This window comes from Culex pipiens, chromosome 2, assembly GCF_016801865.2.
Source record: "Culex pipiens pallens isolate TS chromosome 2, TS_CPP_V2, whole genome shotgun sequence".
NCBI classification, from domain to species: Eukaryota; Metazoa; Arthropoda; class Insecta; order Diptera; family Culicidae; genus Culex; species Culex pipiens.
The window spans coordinates 211,704,759-211,723,053 of NC_068938.1; the positions used below are offsets into that span (position 1 = coordinate 211,704,759).

Consider the following 18,295-nt stretch of genomic DNA (forward strand, 5'->3'; position numbering starts at 1 on the left):
TTTGAATCAGATAATGAACAGGTTAAATCGGCCATCACAAAAATATTTTCGTTAATATCAATTAAGCTATTTATTTCTTACCTGAAAATGGTATAATTTGCTACTAAAGTCGATTTTATGATGAAATAAAACGATTTCAAATTTCAAACCAATTTACTCGCTGTAGGTTATAAAGAAAACTTCACCCCAAGTTTCAGCGCCCCCTGGTGGGGGGTAATTTTGACGTTTGATTGCCTATTCCTATATCACTTTGCAGCATTTGTGGTGTCATATTCAAGCAAGGCAATAATGATTAAAAATGTTTTGATTCAAATTGGGTTTTAAAAACTTTACAGCTCGTTCCAAGGGGACCATAGTTGATCCATATTAATAATGTTGTCTTGTCAATATTTTGTTTTATTAAAATGAAAAAAAGTGATCATAAATGGGTTTTGATCGTGTTTTTTACCGTTGTACCTATAAATTGACATATAGGGTACCTTATTAACTTGAATTTAAAATTAAATTTTCTGAAGGACTTTAGACAATCAATTCTGGACTGTATAGAAATTTTATAAATTTCAACAAAATTCTATCTAACAATATAATCCGTTGATTAACCCTCTACTGCCCAAAGTTTTTTCGAAGATTTTTATTTTTCCCGTGTTCAGAAAGTCATTTTGAGTAACTTTTGATCTACGAAAAACTTTACTTCACTTGTTTTATGTTTTTTTTGTTCATTTTCTGTATTTTAATTTGCATTTATATCAAATTTATATTGTTTAGTTTATGTTTGTTTTCGGTATTATTTGGCCTATTCTACAACATTTTGTCATTACATTTTGCCTATCTAATTTATTCCTCCTCCTCCTCACACCTTCACTTTTACAATTTTTTGCTTTTTTTCACATTTTCTATAATTGTAAAACATCATTATAATTGTAAAACGACATAGTCTGGGACACTACAAAAATTACTGCATACTACTTTTTACTAAACTATAGGAAATGATTGTAAAAAAAACATTTTCAAAAACATTGGAAAAGTCACATAAAACAAGTAAAACTCCCAACCCTAAAATTCTCTTTTCAAAGATCAAAAATCGGTTGAAAATTGATTTTTGGCGAGTTTTTAGATCGAAGCCCGTCTACACCCTTACCAAAAATCATGATTTTCTGAGTTTAATATCCCACTTTCATACGATTTTTTGAGTTCAGGTACTACAACCATATAAAAATCGTTATATGGGTTGAACTGAAAAGTTCGTATGAAAAGTGGGATATTGAACTCAGAAAATCATGATTTTTGGTTAGGGTTTAGAGGCGGGGGGTTATAACCTATAGCCCAGTCAAATCAATCCGAATACTGAAACGGACTCTAATTAGAATCGTATACAAATTCCGTTTCAAACGCAACAACCGGTTCCGTGTTCGAACCGGTTGTTGCGTTTGAAACGGAATTTGTATACGATTCTAATTAGATTCCGTTTCAGCATTTGGATTGATTTGACTGGGAGGTTGTAGAGGGTTAATGTCGAACCCATTAAATGAGTACCACAACCTGAAACATTTCAACCTTCTCCCTCTTCGCATTTCTGCTCGGGTCACCTTTTCGATTGCATCGCGATGCACCGCCTGCTGCTGCTGTTTTGATGTTTTGAAAATGCACTTTTTCAGCATGCATTCTCTGGTTCGATCTGTCAAACTGCAGCAAAGCCTCCTTTCAATCAAAATGACATCATCGTCCATCTGCGGCGGCCGTCAAAAATAGTTATTAAGTGCTTGGTAGAACCGTGATCGTGCAATCCTCCCGTGGGGACCAGTTTTTTTTTTGTGTGAGCGTGGTCGCGAGTTTAGTGATTGTTTTAAGAGTGCGTGAAAATTGTTTGGAGAGGGTGTTCAAGAACAAAGAGAGTTGTTGGTCACCGCCCCTTGGGGCTTCACGACCAGGTGCGCCGGAATTTCCCGGAGTTCAATGAGTTCGTAGGAACGATTAGCTGATTCAGCGGTTCTCTAGTTTAGGATAGTGCTACTAATTAATTATTACTGAATGCTTGTAAATGGCGTCTAGTACAAACGACGACGATAACACAATCGTCAACTATCACGACATTTACGTTCAACAGGTAAGAAATAGAGTCAAAAGAGGCGAAGAAGAAGAAACAGTGGACAAGGGACAGCTTCTTTGTCCTCTCTCTCGCCAAGCGTTGAACGACGCGGGTCGAAAGATCAATTGAGATCGATCTGCTCGGTGTTGCGTGCCACACTAATTCATTCAACGAAAACAGTCTTCTTCTCCTGCTTGACCTTGAAGGACGTAACATAATGGTCCGCTTCTTCTCCTCCGACCTCCTCTTCCAGACCAACAACACCGCCGGCGGAAGCCCTGCCGACCTAGCTAGGATAGACCAAATGATGAGTACAAATCCACGCCACCACCATCAACCTCCGCCTTCATACAATCAACTTCCGGCCACTCCGACGGCGGCGGCCTCTGCCACACCATCAACCTCAACGACGCGGGTCGTCACGGGAAACGATGTGATCATCATTACGGCCGGCAACAACACCGTCGTGACGGTTGGCCAAAGTGCGGGTGGCAGCAGCAGTCGGCATCACAACCGTGGCGAACCGCCCAGCTACGAGGAGGCAATCAATCCGGATGCTCCGCCCCCCTCGTACGATTCGTTGTTTGGGAGGGTGCGCGAGGCGCACAAGTCCTCGACCGGGATGTTGGACTTTTTGAAGAACGTCGTGATACTGTTGCTAGGGACGCGTGAGTATTGAATGCGCTGAGCTGGCGATTTCGCAAAGTATTTCTTGAGAACGGGAGCGAGGCTAATTTAACTCCGCAAAGCTCGAGTTTGTTTGGTTTGGACTGATTTTGCCAAGTTTGCAGAAATGTGAGAAATGCACGGGCCGTTTGCGGAGAGTTGAAAAACGGGCTCTCTTTTATGTTGATGGAAAAGTGATGGCCAATTCATTTTACAATGGAAATGCGTCTTCGATGTTCTAATACATGTCTAAATGAACATTTGAAAACATCATGTTAGGAAAGCTGTTGAGATAAATTAAAATATTTCACAATAATCCATTCTAATTTTAAAATTTTAAAACCTTGAAAAATATTTGCAACGGCCCAATTTAAAAGTGAAGAATTTTGAATTTTTCGGAAATTTTAAATTTTTGGTATTTTGATTTATTTTTGTTTTTATTTTTTTATTTTTTGTTATTTCAATTTTCTTTGAAATTTTTAAAATTTTAGAATTATTAAATTTTATAAATGTTTTGAAAGTTTTAAAATTTTTGGTATTTTTCGAATTTTTGATATCTTTAAAATGTTTGGTATTTTTGTATTTTTGTGTTTTTTGTTATTTCGAAATTTTTGGAAGTGTTGATGTTTTTTTTAATTGTGGCATTTTATTTTTTTTTTAATTTTTTTGAACTTTTGAAATTTTTGGTATTTTTAAAATAATTGAGTTTTTAGATTTTAGAAAATTTTAGAATTTCTGAAATTCTGAAATTTTTTGATTTTTTTTTAATTTTTGGACGGTTTTGATTTCTGTAAATTTAGATCTTTTTATTTTTAAATTTTTTCGGTTTTTTCGATTTTAAGTTTTTGATTTTGTTTGGAATTTTAGAATTTTAGTAATTTTCTAAATTCCGGGAATATTTGGAATATTTTTTTGTAATTTCTGAAATTTTTAAATTTTGGTATTTTAAAATTAATATTTACTTTTTTTTATTTTTTTTTATTTTTGAAACTTTTAAGAATTATTGGAATTTAATTATTCAAATTGTTGAAATTTTTTTATTATTTGTAACTAATTTTTAGACCTTAGTTGAAATGTTTGGGGTTTTTTGTATATTTTAAAATTATTAAATTTTATGGGATTTTTAAAAGTGTTGAAATTATTGGATTTTTAGTATGTTTGGTAATATTGGAAATTTAAATATTTTAGGTATTTTTGGTGTTTTAAAATTTTTTGATGTTTTGTTTTTTTGTTTTATTGAAATTTTTGGAAGTGTTTTTTGGTATTTTCGGTATTTTTGTTTGTTTTTGTATTTTTGGCATTCAAAAATTTAAGGTTTTTTTTTTCGTATTTTTGAATTCTTGAAATTTTGGATTTGAAACTCAAATAAATCTTTGAAATTTTTGGTATTTTTAGAATGATTAAAAATTTTTGATTTTTTTTTAATATTTGTAATTTTTTTAAACTTCAGCCTTTATTTTTTTTTTCAAAGTTGTAGATTTTATTTTTTTAAATTTTTAGATATTTTACAATTTGCAGATTTTTTTTATTCTTTTGAAATCTTTGATTTCAATGAATTTTTGAAATCTGATTAATTTCAAAATTTTTAAATTTTTTTAGAAATATTTGATTTTTTTTGAATTTTTAGATTTTTTCGGTAGTTTTGAAATTTACAAAAAAGGATTTTAAAATTATTATTTTTTCTATTTTTTGGGCTTTTGAAACTTTTTAGAATTATTGGAATTTTTTTGAATTTTTTTAAAGCTTTTTAAATTTTTTTTAGAATATTTTGAAATTTTAAAATTTTGACAGCTTTAGGAATTTTGAAAGCTTTAGAATTTTTTAATTTCTGTAATTTTTTGAAAATTATGTTTTTTTTTCTTATTTTCTAGATTTATGACATTTTTGAATTAAAAATAAATTAATCTTTGATTTTTTTGATATTTTAGAATAATTGATTTTTTTTTGCTATTTGTAATTTTTGAAATCTTTAGATTTTTCATAATTTTTAAAAAAATATTTTTGTGAATCTTTGGATTTTTTTTAATTTTTTAGACATTTTAGAATTTGCAAATGTTTTAGAATTTTTGTTGACCCTTTTGAAATCTTTGATTTCTTTGATTTTCCAAAAACCATTAGAATTTCAGGATTTTTTTTTTAATTTTAGAAATATCTGATTTTTTTCTAATTTTTAAAATAACTGTTTTAAGATTTTAAAAAAAATCTTTTTTTTTTTGTAATTTTAGATGTTTTTTTGAAACTTTTAGAATTAATGTAATCTAACTACTTAAATTGTTAAAAAATTTTGAAGCTTTTAAAATTGTAGATTTTTTAAACATAAAGGTTCCACACCTTCGAAAATTTGAAAAAAAAATTATCTTTACAATTTTCAAAAAATCACAGGTGTTACATTTTTTTAAAGCTTTACAATTTTTTAACATTTGTAATTTTTTTGAAATTTTGTTTTTTTTTTGTTGTTTTTGAATCTTTTGAATGTTTTGAATTTTTAAATATTTTAAATTTTTAAAACCTTGTTGAAATATTTGGAATTTTAATTTTTTTTAATTTTTGATTTTTTAAATTTTTTGAGTATTTTTGGAATGTTTAAAATTTTAATCTATTTTTTAATTTTGGATTTTTTTTAAATTTTTATAGGTACTGTTTGGAATTTTTAGATTTTTTTAATTTTAGAGTTTTTTTTAAATTTGAGGAATACCTGGACTTTAAAAAATTCACTAATTTGCAAATCTATTTTTAATTTTAGATTGTTTTTTGATTTTAGGATTTAGAATGTTTACAAATGAAATTATAATGTTTACAATTTTACATTTTTAAGGCAAAACATAAAAAATATACAGAAATTGAAATTACAAGCCATAATTTCAACATTTGAATGATCAAAAAAGGGTTTTAAAAAGCATTTTACATATGTTCAGTATGTTTTTAACAAAGTGTAAGATTTTACGAAAACAAATATTTAAGGGAACAAAACAAATAGTTGAGGTACTGTACATCGAACATCCACGCAACAATTCAAAAGTTTTTTAATAAACCCAAACATGCTAAAAATGATACTAAACGCTGGGAATGCATTTTAAATTGCTTTCAGCTGATTGCATTTGAAATTCCGCTGAAATTTTGATGTTTTCCAAAGCAGCTTTTTGACATGTTCCCGGACAGACCACAAAATCTCAGGTGGTCATGGACCATAACCAGGTTCCTGTTCATATTTATAAGCTTGAAAAATTTCCCTTTCGAATGCTTAAATTCAGAGCATTTAAATTTTGACAAAATTTTGGCTGTTCCGATCATTTTGTCCAAACCCTAAATTACGTACTTAAAATTATAATCAAATTTTATACTGCATCAGAACATGCGTATGTTCAAACTCGAGAGAGACATGGAGAGGAGAGCTGAAAGCAAGGCTCAATTCGAGAGGTTCATAAATGTATGGAATTCGTTGTTCGAGCCATTCCGCTAGAGACCGCCGAGGAGGTAAGGTCAGCCTTAGGGCTGGCCGGAATACTTGTTCACCTAGACAATTTTTGTGATTAAAGTGAAGTGCTTTTAAAAGATGGTATGTCATGCAAAAATTAAAAAAAAAAAAATAGACAAGGCTATAACCTTAAAAATTTTTGCTTGTGAAAAATTATTAGCGCTACTAGCCAAAAAGTTGATATTTTTGTAGTAGATGGATTTGGTTGCACTGGAGGTGATGATCAGATCTCATGATTAAGTCAAAGTGGTAGTCTGTTGAGTAGTTAATGAGATGTCGTTGAAATAGTGAGCACGGGTCAAAATCGTCTTTTTACACATTTTTTTTTTTAATTTGTGTAAATTATTATAATTTTCAAATTTGTAATTCCAGTCGGCTGCACCATCATCCTCGGCATCACGATCGTCATCCCGGTGTGCATGATCGTGTTCGGCTCGATCTACCTGTACGACTGCCCCCAGGGCGAGTACATCCCGGTGTATCTGCTGGTCGGCGGTGGCTTCGGCGTGCTCAAACAGCTGCTGCACCTGTCGACGCGGGTGCGCAGCCGCGAGGAGCAGGAGCTGGAACGGCTGCGGCAATCGCCCACCCAAACCCTCATCAACTGCTTCATGCTGGGCTGGTTCATCATCGGATCGTTCTGGATCTACCGGATCTACGAGCCCAACTACGACCCGGCCATGGGCAAGTACTGCAACAAGTCGCTGTACCTGTTCACCTTTTGGCTCATCACTTCGGTGTACATGACGCTGGGCTTCGTAACGGTGGTGCTGTGCGGGGTCAGCATCATCAGCATCGCCATCCACCGGCGGACATAACAGTTGAACGTGCTGTTTGAGGTGTGAGTGTAGGCGCCGAATTGACCGGGGGTGAGTGTCGCGAGAGGAGAGAGAAAGACAAAATTTGCTTCTTTTTTTTTTGAAGGTAACAAAAAACGCCGCATTTGGTCGTGCCATAAAACCGCGAAAGTAAAAAGGTTCATCGAATTCCACGAAACTGTGGCGCGTTGGTCAAGTGAGGGAAATTCCACGATTTAATTTCCCGCCATCGTTACACCGTCGTCCCAACCACTTTCGATCTCATATTACCTGAGTTGAAGGAGTTAGGTTACAGTCTAAACAAAAAAAAAAAAAAAATCGCGATTCCGTCAAAAAACAGACAAGTGTTGAGCTCCAATCAAATCATCTAAGTTAGTCACAAATCAAACGTTGTGTGTAGTTATTCCCTACAAATTAGTTAGCCGATAAGAGAAAGACACATTGCAATAATATTCTCAAGACGACGAGTGTGTGAAAAATGAATGTTTTTGCACAACTATTTTGTTCGGTGTTTTCTCGATGTGAGCAAGCTTGAAGGCGATGGCGAGCGTTGATTTATATTATTTCATTAGTTAAGTTTTGTTTTTAATGGAAAATTTCAATCTGCTATAACGCACCAGTGTAGATGCTGGCCAGGACCTTATTACCACTTCGAAGTCTTCGTCCCGCTTTCCTGAAGTCCTCCATAAGGCCCTCGTATATTAAATCCGCCTTTTCGATTGGCCCTGACACCTGACCATCTATTCTTCCTTCCTTAATTTGCACATTGATTTTTTTTTATTTTCTTCTTCAACCATATCAAAAATTGGTTTCAATACTTACTTCTTCAATGGCCTCGTTGCTAAAATTGGCCATTTCTAATTTCTTTCGTAAAACAAAGACAAGAGAGCAATTCTCTAGGAAATCTCTCTTTTTTGCAATTTTAATTTTGGTATTTTTCAATCCGGCTGAAACTTTTCAGGTGCCTTTGGTATGCCCAAAAAAGTCATTTTGCATCATTAGTTTGACCATATAATTTTCCATACAAATTTGGCAGCTGTCCATACAAAAATGATTTATGAAAATTCAAAAATCTGCATCTTTTGAAGGAATTTTTTGGTCGATTTGGTGTCTTTGGCAAAGCTGTAGGTATGGATAAGGATTATACTGAAAAAAAAAATGATACACGGTAAAACAATTTTTAGTGATTCTCTATTTCACTTTTTGTCACTAAAACTTGATTTGCAAAATAACTCTATTTTTCAAGTTTTTTTTTTTATTTACTTTAGGGTACATCAAATGCCAACTTTTCAGAAATTTCTAGAATGTGCAAAAAAAAATCTTTGACCGAGTAATGAATTTTTGAATCAATTTTTTTTTCAACTTCATTTTATCGATGAGTGGCCATTTCGAATTTGCAATCAAAGAGTACTTTAGTTAAATGTTGATAAAGTGAATGTGTAAGTAAAGTTTTTTTGATCTTTGTTGATACAACCCTTAGTTGCTGAGCTTTTGCCATGCAAAGGTTTAAACATAGTCTCACCCAACAAACCCACAATTTTCTAACGTCGATATCTCAGCAACTAATGGTTCGATTTACAATGTTGAAAAATTTTGTGAAATTTTCCGATCTTTTCGAAAACAATATTTTCAAAAAAAAATAAATCAAGACTAACATTTCAAAAGGGTTAAACATTCAATGATACGCCCTTTTAAAAAGTTAGCCTTAATTAAAAAAAATGAAAATTTAAAAAAATTAAATGGATCGAAAAATTTTACGAATGTTTCATATTTTAACATTGGAAATCAAACCATTAGTTGCTGAGATATCGACTTAGAAAACATGAATTTTCCTGTTTTTAAATGTTTTCATGGCAACATTTCAGCAACTAAGGGTCGTAAGTTCAAAAAGCAAAATATAGAGAATTTTCTCAGTTTTTCAATTTTTTTTTCTAAAGTGGAAAAAATGGGCGTTAATTTCAAAAAATGAATAACTACGACCATTTTCAAAAAAAAAAAAACAAAAAACAGGAAATTGTTATAACTTGAAAACGGTGCACTTTATCAAAATTTCACTTAAGTACTTTTTATTGCAAATTTGATTTGACATCGAAAAATGAAGTTGAAAATTTTTTGCGACTAATATTACGATTTTTTGAAAAAAATCTGTATTGCTTCAAAAATTCCTAACTCGGTCACAGATTATTTTGCACATTCTGAAATTTTCTGAAATGTTGGCATTTAATGTCCCCTAAAACATATGAAAAAATATAAAAAAAATAAAAAAGTGCTTTTTTTGCAAATCAAGTTTTAGTGACAAAAAGTGAAATTAAAAATCACCCAAATTTTTGTGTACAGTGTATCATATTTTGTCAGTGTAGTCCTCATAATACCTACAACTTTGCCGAAGACACCAAATCGATCTAAAAATTCCTTCCAAAGATACAGATTTTTGCATTTTCATATACAGTCCAGACTCGATTATCCGAAGCCTCGATTATCCGAAGTGTCGATTATCCGAAGTTCGATTATCCGAAGGTTTGTATGGGACTTCGGATAATCGAATCACAAAGAAAAATAGTTTTTTTTCGTATTTTTTTATTTTCTTATTTTTTTACATAAAATTTGAGTTCTAGTCAAATTTGAGTTATTGATTGCCTATTAAAAATAAAATGCATTTTTTCAATATTGCATCACCGCCATCTTGGGTTTACAAATTCTAAATAAATTTAGCGTAGTGTAGGGGTCATACCTTTGCTCAACAATCAAAAATTAGACAACGAAAACATTTTCTTTTTCGTGATTCGATTATCCGAAGTGATTTTTTTTCCGAGGCCTTCGGATAATCGAGTCTGGACTGTATCCTTTTTGTATGGAGAGCTGCCAAATTTGTATGGAAAATTATATGGACAAACTAATGAAGCAAAATGGTTTCTTTGAGCATACCGAAGGCATTAAAAAATTTACAGCCGGATTAAAAATACCAAAAAATAACGAATGACCGAAATCTCAGAGAATTGCTCAAGAGAGAAAAAAAATATAAATTAAAAACATAAACGCGTTGAGTGCGTTTTCAATGATACGTTCGGAAGGAAGAACTACTTGCTAGGTTGGTCAGAATACTAATGATGATCTTTATTCTTAATTAAATGTAACACAAAGCCGTGTCTGATCACTGTTGTTTATGTTAGTTGCACGTTGATTCGTGGTGGTGCTGACGTCAGCGACATCATAGGAACCTCTGTTGAAGGTCCTAGGGCAGGCTCGTTTTTAACTTATGTACTTGCTTCCTTAGCGAATTAAGAGACTAGTGTACCGCATAACCTTTGGAGTACTCGGAGTACGTGGATTCTCCAGAGTTTCTTGAGTGTAGTATAAACGCGATGCTAAAAATGTATCGAATGCCGCTAATTCACTTGATTGTTGTTGCGTTTCGGGGTTAGGTGTGGCATTAATTGGCGATACTGTGTTTAGTGGTAGATATAATTCAGCCTTCTTTGTCCAAGTGGGAAGAGCCGAACGTAACACCGAGTTGTTTTCGGGGAGTAAGATTTCTGATCTAGTCCTACTGTCTGGTGTATTAGTTGGCTCTCAAGTTTGAGCATTGATTATTCTGGGTTTGAGTTTTTGCTTTTGTCTGACGGGTTTGTCTTGATTTAGGGCGATTCTGATGAAGGGCGGGTTCTCTTCAACTTGGTTTCACCTTTTTTTGATGTTTTTTGTCTGATGGACTTTTTTTTCGTGGAATGAATTGTTTTCTGCTAACCTATGTAAGTGTCTCATATTCATCCCCTGTTCAACATACTGGATGATAGCGCCTTCTGTTGCGAGAAATTGCTTCTTCCTTGTCAATGCAATTCGGATCTTGTCCAGACAATGTATGGACATGCGTGTCTCGTAATGCGACCGGTTTCGAACCTTGGGACACCGATAAACTCTACGATGTCCCGTTCCAGGTCTGGTCGTTGTTTCAAGTGTATGAGCCATGGCGTGCTAACGCAAGTTAAGTACTTCGGTACGTTTCGGTATTTAAAAAAAATGTTGTTATCGGGTAGCTCGAAGTGAACGATCAGCAGCCCTCATGTGGTGTGATCGTTAACTCGCGGCACAGGCTTCACATTAGTATTTTGCTTAAAATTTCGATCCGTGCTTGGGCCATACTTACGGTTTTTGTTTGTTTTTAAATTATGTTGTTGAGGTGAGAGATGTATCACACCAATTAATACCGCAATCTCACTCATCCAATTTTATCTTTTCATCACATAGAATATAACAGGATAGAAAAAGGTTTGATTACTTACCACAGTATTATATGGTGTCTCGTCTGGTTTTTTGGCCTGGTCAGAAATGGCGTTCCGTGGCTCTACTTGATGAAGTCCAAACATCAAACCTTCTTTCGGGTTTACTCATTTTGTGAGTTATGTCTCTACTATGGGTTCGCTCAATTGTATTTTGTTTCTGTTCTTGAGGGATTTAAATTCTGTAATTCATTATTTTATGTAATTATGCATTACGTTATCCCATTGAACATGTAATTTGTTGTTACATTTGTTGTAATTATGAATTACACACAAGAAAATTTGTTATCAAAACAACATCTCACTTTAATTATTGATACTTACTACCCATTTCATAAGTTCTGTGAGTAGTTTGGCTTGAATCAATTCTTTCCTATAGGCAGGGTGATGTCATGTATTGGAGTCACCCTAACTTGTGCATCTACTTTGATTATTTTTCAAATAAAATCAAGTGTAAAAAGAAAATTTAATAAAAATATTTTTACAGGATTTTTTAAAGTGTTATGTCTTATTTATGAAGTAACGTTTTAAAAATATTGTGTTGTTTTTAAACATGTTTACACTGTCATATTTGTATACATCAATCTCTATCAAGCTGTTGGGGGTGATTTTTTCAAGATCTTCAACCGCCACTTCGGGTGCGGAACTTGAGAAGGACCACTTTCTTTTTCTACATTGTAAGACTGAATGAGCTGCAACATTGTGTTCTTCTGAAAGAGATGCATTCCGTGATGTTCCCTTTCATCATACTTTTTTTTGCACAACCCGTCTAAACTCGAAGCACTCGCCTCCAGGAGACTTTACGATGTTTCGGAATGGTGATGCGAATAATGCACAACAGAAAGGAATACTGATGTGCCTCGGGAAATCATGTCTGCTGGATTCTGATCCATTGGGATCCAGCTCCAGCTTGTCTTATCAGGGAGTGATTGAATGATAGAGATATTCCTAGATTCCACTTTATAACTGCTTCTATCACTCTCGGTGTCCACGTTCTATTGTATGTCTTAAGCAGGTCTAATTCTGCAAGTTCGGTGTGATTTGTATTATATTCCTTAGTTGTCCGAGGTAGGTGTTGACTCCTTTTCCTGCCCTAAAGGCGTGCTGGTTATGGGCGATTAGCTTGTTTACTTCCAGGAAGTAGGTGAGTCTCCTGCTGCCCATTCTCTCGACGATCTTACATGCGCAACACGTTAGTGAAATTGGTCTGTAGTCTTCTACTGATGTGTAGGGTGTGTAACACTTTCGCTAATTTCGCGGATTTGGCGCGGATTTTCAAAACCCTAAAATGTATTTTTGTCCAATGCAATACGAAAAAAGACACGTTTTTCAATAATTTGCTGCCAGAAATGGTGATGGTTTGAATATTTGGTGTTAAAGGAATTTTTAGGTAGAATTGGACGCTCGATTTGATGGCGTACTCAAAATTTTGAAAAAAGTATTTTTCAATGAAAAAAAATGGTGCATGTCATTTTTTGGGCAATTTAGAGTTTTTATCGAATCTGCAATAAACCAGAAAGGTATTTTTTCATTTAGCAGCATTTTTTTTTAATTTTAAAATAACGTGTAACTGTTCTACGAAGTTGTAAAGCAGACAATTACAAAAAAAAATGTTTAAACATAATGGTTTGCTTGTAATTGTAATCATCGATTATCGCTATTTAAAAAAAACAGTTTTGAAAAAGTTGGTCGTCGTTGATTATGGCCGTTAAAGGTCCCCACGACAGCTACGAACGATGAAACAAAGAGAATCAAAAAAACTTTTTTATTCTGCAAAGTTAGAATTAACACGAAATTTTAATATGATTTTTTTTCGTTTTAAATGAAAAAATGGCCTTTCTATGTTATTGCAGATTCGAAAAAACATTAATTTTCCCATAAAATGACATGTGCCAAAAAGAAAAAGAAAAAAAAAACGGAAAATGACAGAATTTATTAAACTATTTTCGGCTTTTTTCGATGATTTTTTTTCGGAATTCTGAGTAAGCCATTAAATTGTGCGTTCAATTTTACATAAAAGTCTCTTTGACACCAATCTTCCAAATCATCATCATTTCAGACTGAAAATTATTGAAAAACGGCCAGGGTGACCATTCAAGTCGCGAAATCGGGAATTCGCAAAAATTCACGAAAAATCGGGAAAAAGGGGGTTTGTGTTTTTTGTTAATAAGTCTGGAAAAGTCGGGAAAAGTCCCGAGCATGCCTGTTTGTAAAATATTTTCTAAATCTAAATAACTTGAATAATTTTGAAATATTTTGTACAATTTTTTAATTAATTTCACTCAATTCGTCTACAGCATTTAAATTTAAATTTATGGTTCCTTTCACCATTTCAATCTATTTAAGAATGAAATTATTTTAGGGCATCGATGCCCGTGTGCTCTCTTATGCAAACTATGTAGGAACACCAGCAAGGTTAGTAAAAAATAGCACACCGGCATCGACATAAGAAATTAAAAATCCTAATAAATATTGGACTTTTGTGTGATTATAGGCACAGTTATTGGAAAACTTAAATATCGAACAAAATCCAAACGTTTTTCGTTCTTAATGATAAAATTTAAAAACTTTTTTTACGCATTGAAAAAACAAATTGCAAATAAGGAAGGATTTTTTTAAATTAAAGTTTTTTTTCCTGAGATATTAATGAATTTACGAAATAAAAATATTTGAAAAAAAAAAATCTTTTTCTGTTTTGTGCTCTAAAAAATATACATATATATTTTTTTTAGTTTTAAAAGCCAGCATTTGCTAAGAAATTCATTAGTAAACGTTAAACAATATATTCCTAAAAGCTTGTCAAAGATTTGACATGTTTTTTTAAATCCCTTGGAAAATTAAATTAAAATTGGTATTGGCCTTATTAAATAACAAAATTACAAATATGTTTAAAAGTTTTTTGTCTAAAAACATTTTATACGAGGTGGTGAAATATGAAGTGTTATCAAACTGGATTTCCAATTACAAAAAAAAAATAATTAGATACTGACAATTCGGTAAATCGACATTGATTCAAAATTTAAATATCAAAATTTACATAGTTTTAAGGGATACTTGGTAAAAACATTTTTTAAACGAATTCATAGATATTTTTAAATTTATTAGAAGAAAAATAAATGTTATCATGTTAAAAGCGTTCTTTGATGCTAAATTTGAACATTATAAATAAAATTTAAAATTTTGTTGTCTTTAACTTTGTGTCATCACTTTTTTCATTACCGGTTGAAACAAAGCTTCAAAAATTGTTATGTTTGGCAATTTTATAAATTATTGATTATTTATGTTTTTACTACTCTGAAGTTTTTTGTTTCAACGAAACTGTCATTGGTTTGATTGATTTTATTTTAAATGGTTTAAATTGACTTTTTTTTTATAAATAGTTTTTTTTTTATTTGAAATCATTCTTCAGGTGAGAAATGTCTATTATCTGAGGTTCTGGAAATGTCGGGAATTTGAAAATGGGATTTGATTGGTCACCCTGGAAACGCGTCTTTTTTCGAATGTTAAAAATTTAAAGGGGTCGTACCGCCCCTCCGCAACAAGAAAACGAAAAATGGAGCTCGGATTCTTGATTCTTGATTCTTGCTCACGCAAATCGAAGAAGGGCAAGGGTCGGGCAACTATTGTGTGAGTTGGTGGAGAATGACCCATCTTGAATTTGGTTAAAATATGATTCACATGAAAGCTGAACTCTTTAGCTACATATTTATCATTTTTCAACTGAATTAATTAGAAAACTGTAATTTTTAAAAGGAAAAAAGTTGTACGGTAGTAATATTTTTTGGTATTTTTTTTTAATTTTAAATAATTGAAACACTTTTATGAATTTTTAATCTTGAAAATACTAAAGTCAATCCGAGATTGTTATGTAACTTCAAGTAGAATTTGTAACAGCCTTAGACCTGAAAGGTTCTGAAAAATTGTCTTTCACACTGGGAAATGGACTGATGCTTATGTTTCAGATTCCAAATTTTTGTCGATCATGTATGACAATTGGAATTTTCGGATTTTAATGTCATGCGAGAGTTATGAGTTGGTCATGTCATGTCAGATATTGTATTAAAATTAAGGTTCTACCATACATCATGCAACTTTCAGTTAGTCTGTAATATTTTGGTTTGGATTGGTTTGAAACTTCTAAACAAATTTACTTCTCTGAATATCAAGACTTTAGACGACTTGCAATCCCATCGCCTTCAAGCAGCACACACACGCACACAAAATGCGCTTATAATATCACACATCACAAACAGTCTTGGAAAAGGTGCATCATGCCAAACCAGTTAGCCCAACGAACGTGTGGATTGCAGGATTTATAAAATCAGCAGTGAATAACTATATTGTTACGAGCTAGGAAATTCCGCTTTGCTGCGCTAAAACAAATGATCAAGATGGTACTATTTATTCGATATTTACACCAAACACCATCACCAGGAAAGGTTCTCTATATCTTGGAAAAAAAAGGTTAGTTTGTTGAAGGAAAAGTGAGCCTCAGCTAGTAAGCATTTGAATGTAACGTGTTTATTTTGACCAGTCTTATTACATCTACAACACATAAATTGTAAAATACCGTATACAGATTATTGCAGATCTAGTTACATAAGTCAACAGCACAAGAGGAAAAGAAAAATCGCATGTTAGAGGTTATGATTTCTCTCGGTGTGCGTTTCACTTGGCTAGTTGTGGCAATTTGAAACTTTACTCTTTACAATTCAGTGTAACAACAGCAGCAACCGCAGCAATGTGCAACATGAGACATATTTATATTTATACATATACGATTGTGTAAGCAATGAAGATGCTGATCTTAAACTTAACTAAAATCACTCAGTTGCATTAGAAATGTCGGATTGAGGTTTGTCTTAAAGTCGGTGTTGCAATTCGACCTTTCAGTGCAAAACTGCATTAGGCGCTACTAGCTAGTTGGTGGCCGTGCCAGAACCAAATAGTAACAAAACAAGTCACTGGTCCACGCACACAGAATCGACGTTGACGAAGAAGAAGAACAAGAATTCACACAACACTTCATACTAGTATAAGAAAGATATTTATATGTTCCCTCCTATTACATTTTTCCTACCGCGTTACAACAGGAATAAAATCTACTTAAACTTGAAAATCCCCCCCTGGAACCACTTCTTCACCTTCGAAAGCCCCTACCCACCACCACCATCCGACGACCCCCCCACTCAAAGCATCGCCAACATGTAGTACGCCATCACGATCGCCGGAACCATCACGAACGCCAACCCCAAGCTGGCCACACCCAAAACGGCCGCATCTTTGAGCAGCGCCCGCGTAATCGCCTCGAAGCAACCCCCGCGGAAGATGGTCAGCGAGTTCTGCAGCTCCTGGCAGGGTCGCTTCCGGCCGCCGTAATCGTCCAGACAGCACGAGTCCGGGATCTTCTCGCGCCAGTCGGTGAAGCTGTCCACGCCGCAGCAGTGCAGGTCCTCCTGGGTCATGTCCCACGAGACGGTGGTGAGCCGGCGGCGGCCGTACAGGACGAGGGCGTCGTTCAGTGCGTCCTTGAGGGACTCGATGGTGCGGCCGCGGAAGGCGTAGCCGAGGATGCAACCCAGGGAGAGGACGCAGAAGAGCAGGAAGTAGGAGAGAAAGTACTGGGGAGAGAGAGAGAGAGCAGTTAACCTCTGATCTTGCGTGTGGATGTGTGTGCCACTAAAATGATGAGAAATGGTCTCGCAAAATAGAAATTATGATCAAAAGTAAATGGCATAAATTTGCGTGCTTACTCGAGGCGGTGCTGTTGCTGGTAAGTTTATAGCGTAAATAGTATTTTTGGAGCTTTAATCGAGCATCAAACTCTATATATGACGAAGATAGGTGTTTGATTAGAAAGGGCATATTCCCCTATTGCAGAATGTTTTTGACATCCTTTTTCAGTTTTCAAATCAGTAAATGTCAACAATCGAAACATCTCATAAAAGTGGCGTGCATTTTTCTTTCAGTGTATTTTTTCAGAAAGCCCGTCAAATTTTTAAGTTTATCTTTGATCACTTTTTTCAACGGCTTCGAGATACAGCAATATTCAGATTGCGAAATACCTTTTAATAATTCACGCCCTTCTCAAATGTCATTCTAGAATGATAATGGACCATCCATAAACCACGTGGACACTTTAGGGGGGGGGGGGGGAGGGGTATGGCGATTGTCCACGATCCATACAAAAATAGTTTTTTTTGTATGGAAAATTGTCCACGAGGGGGGTGGGGGGGAGACGGGTAACAGATTCCCAAAAAAGTGTCCACGTGGTTTATGGATGGTCCCTAAGCTATTTTACATAATTTCTTTCTTAAATTCTCAATAGGTACAGCAATTTACTATTTTGCTCCTGAAGTTTTCTGGAAATTTTGAAGGGGTGAGACAAAATTAAAAAAAAATGCATTGACTTTATAAAAATTTAATAGAATGATTTTTGGAAAATATATCATATGTTTTTTTTTCAATATTTTTGTTAAGGCCGTTGCAAATATTTTTTAAAGTATATCTCCAAAGTCAAGGAGAGGAGAAAAACAAAAAAGTTGAAAAAATGTAATTACAAGGTACGGTTTCAACATTTGAATGCAAAATGCATTCTACTGCATCCAGTTGTTTTGTTATCATTAGTTTCCAAATATCCAAGCATCGACGATTTTTTTTAAATAAAAAAAAGGTTATGCGGTGCATTGGAATTTTATATAAAAAAAAAACAAAATAGTTTAAAACGACCCCAAACATGCTAAATATGATTATAAATGCAGAAAAATGCATTTTTATTTTTTTTTTCTGAAAAAAAAATTGCCCTCTAATTTTTCGAGCAAATATTGAAGGAGGGGGGGGGGGGGGGCGCTCTAAAATTCTTTGTGTAAATATGGGTATTCGGCGCCGTCGCTCCGTGCCATACTTTCATACACTTAGGAGCCCAGGGCGGCGAAGTCCTTGTAGATTAAAAGGAAGACACTAGTGGTTGGTA

At 33.8% G+C, this 18,295-nt stretch overlaps 2 protein-coding genes across 2 annotated transcripts; one reads left to right on the plus strand and one right to left on the minus strand.

The window, feature by feature from the left end:
* Positions 1-1,672: 1,672 nt before the first annotated feature.
* LOC120425253 (uncharacterized) lies at positions 1,673-16,441 on the plus strand. Its single transcript, XM_039589699.2, has 3 exons — positions 1,673-2,104; positions 2,340-2,754; positions 6,600-16,441. Exons 1-3 carry the CDS (start codon positions 2,039-2,041, stop codon positions 7,043-7,045), a joined length of 927 nt encoding a protein of 308 aa, XP_039445633.1. The 5' UTR covers positions 1,673-2,038; the 3' UTR covers positions 7,046-16,441.
* Positions 16,442-16,505: 64 nt separating this feature from the next.
* LOC120425243 (CD63 antigen-like) lies at positions 16,506-17,420 on the minus strand. The gene is made up of 2 exons (XM_052707089.1): positions 17,403-17,420; positions 16,506-16,943 (listed from the first exon to the last, which is right to left on the minus strand). Exons 1-2 carry the CDS (start codon positions 17,418-17,420, stop codon positions 16,512-16,514), a joined length of 450 nt encoding a protein of 149 aa, XP_052563049.1. The 3' UTR covers positions 16,506-16,511.
* Positions 17,421-18,295: the final 875 nt, after the last annotated feature.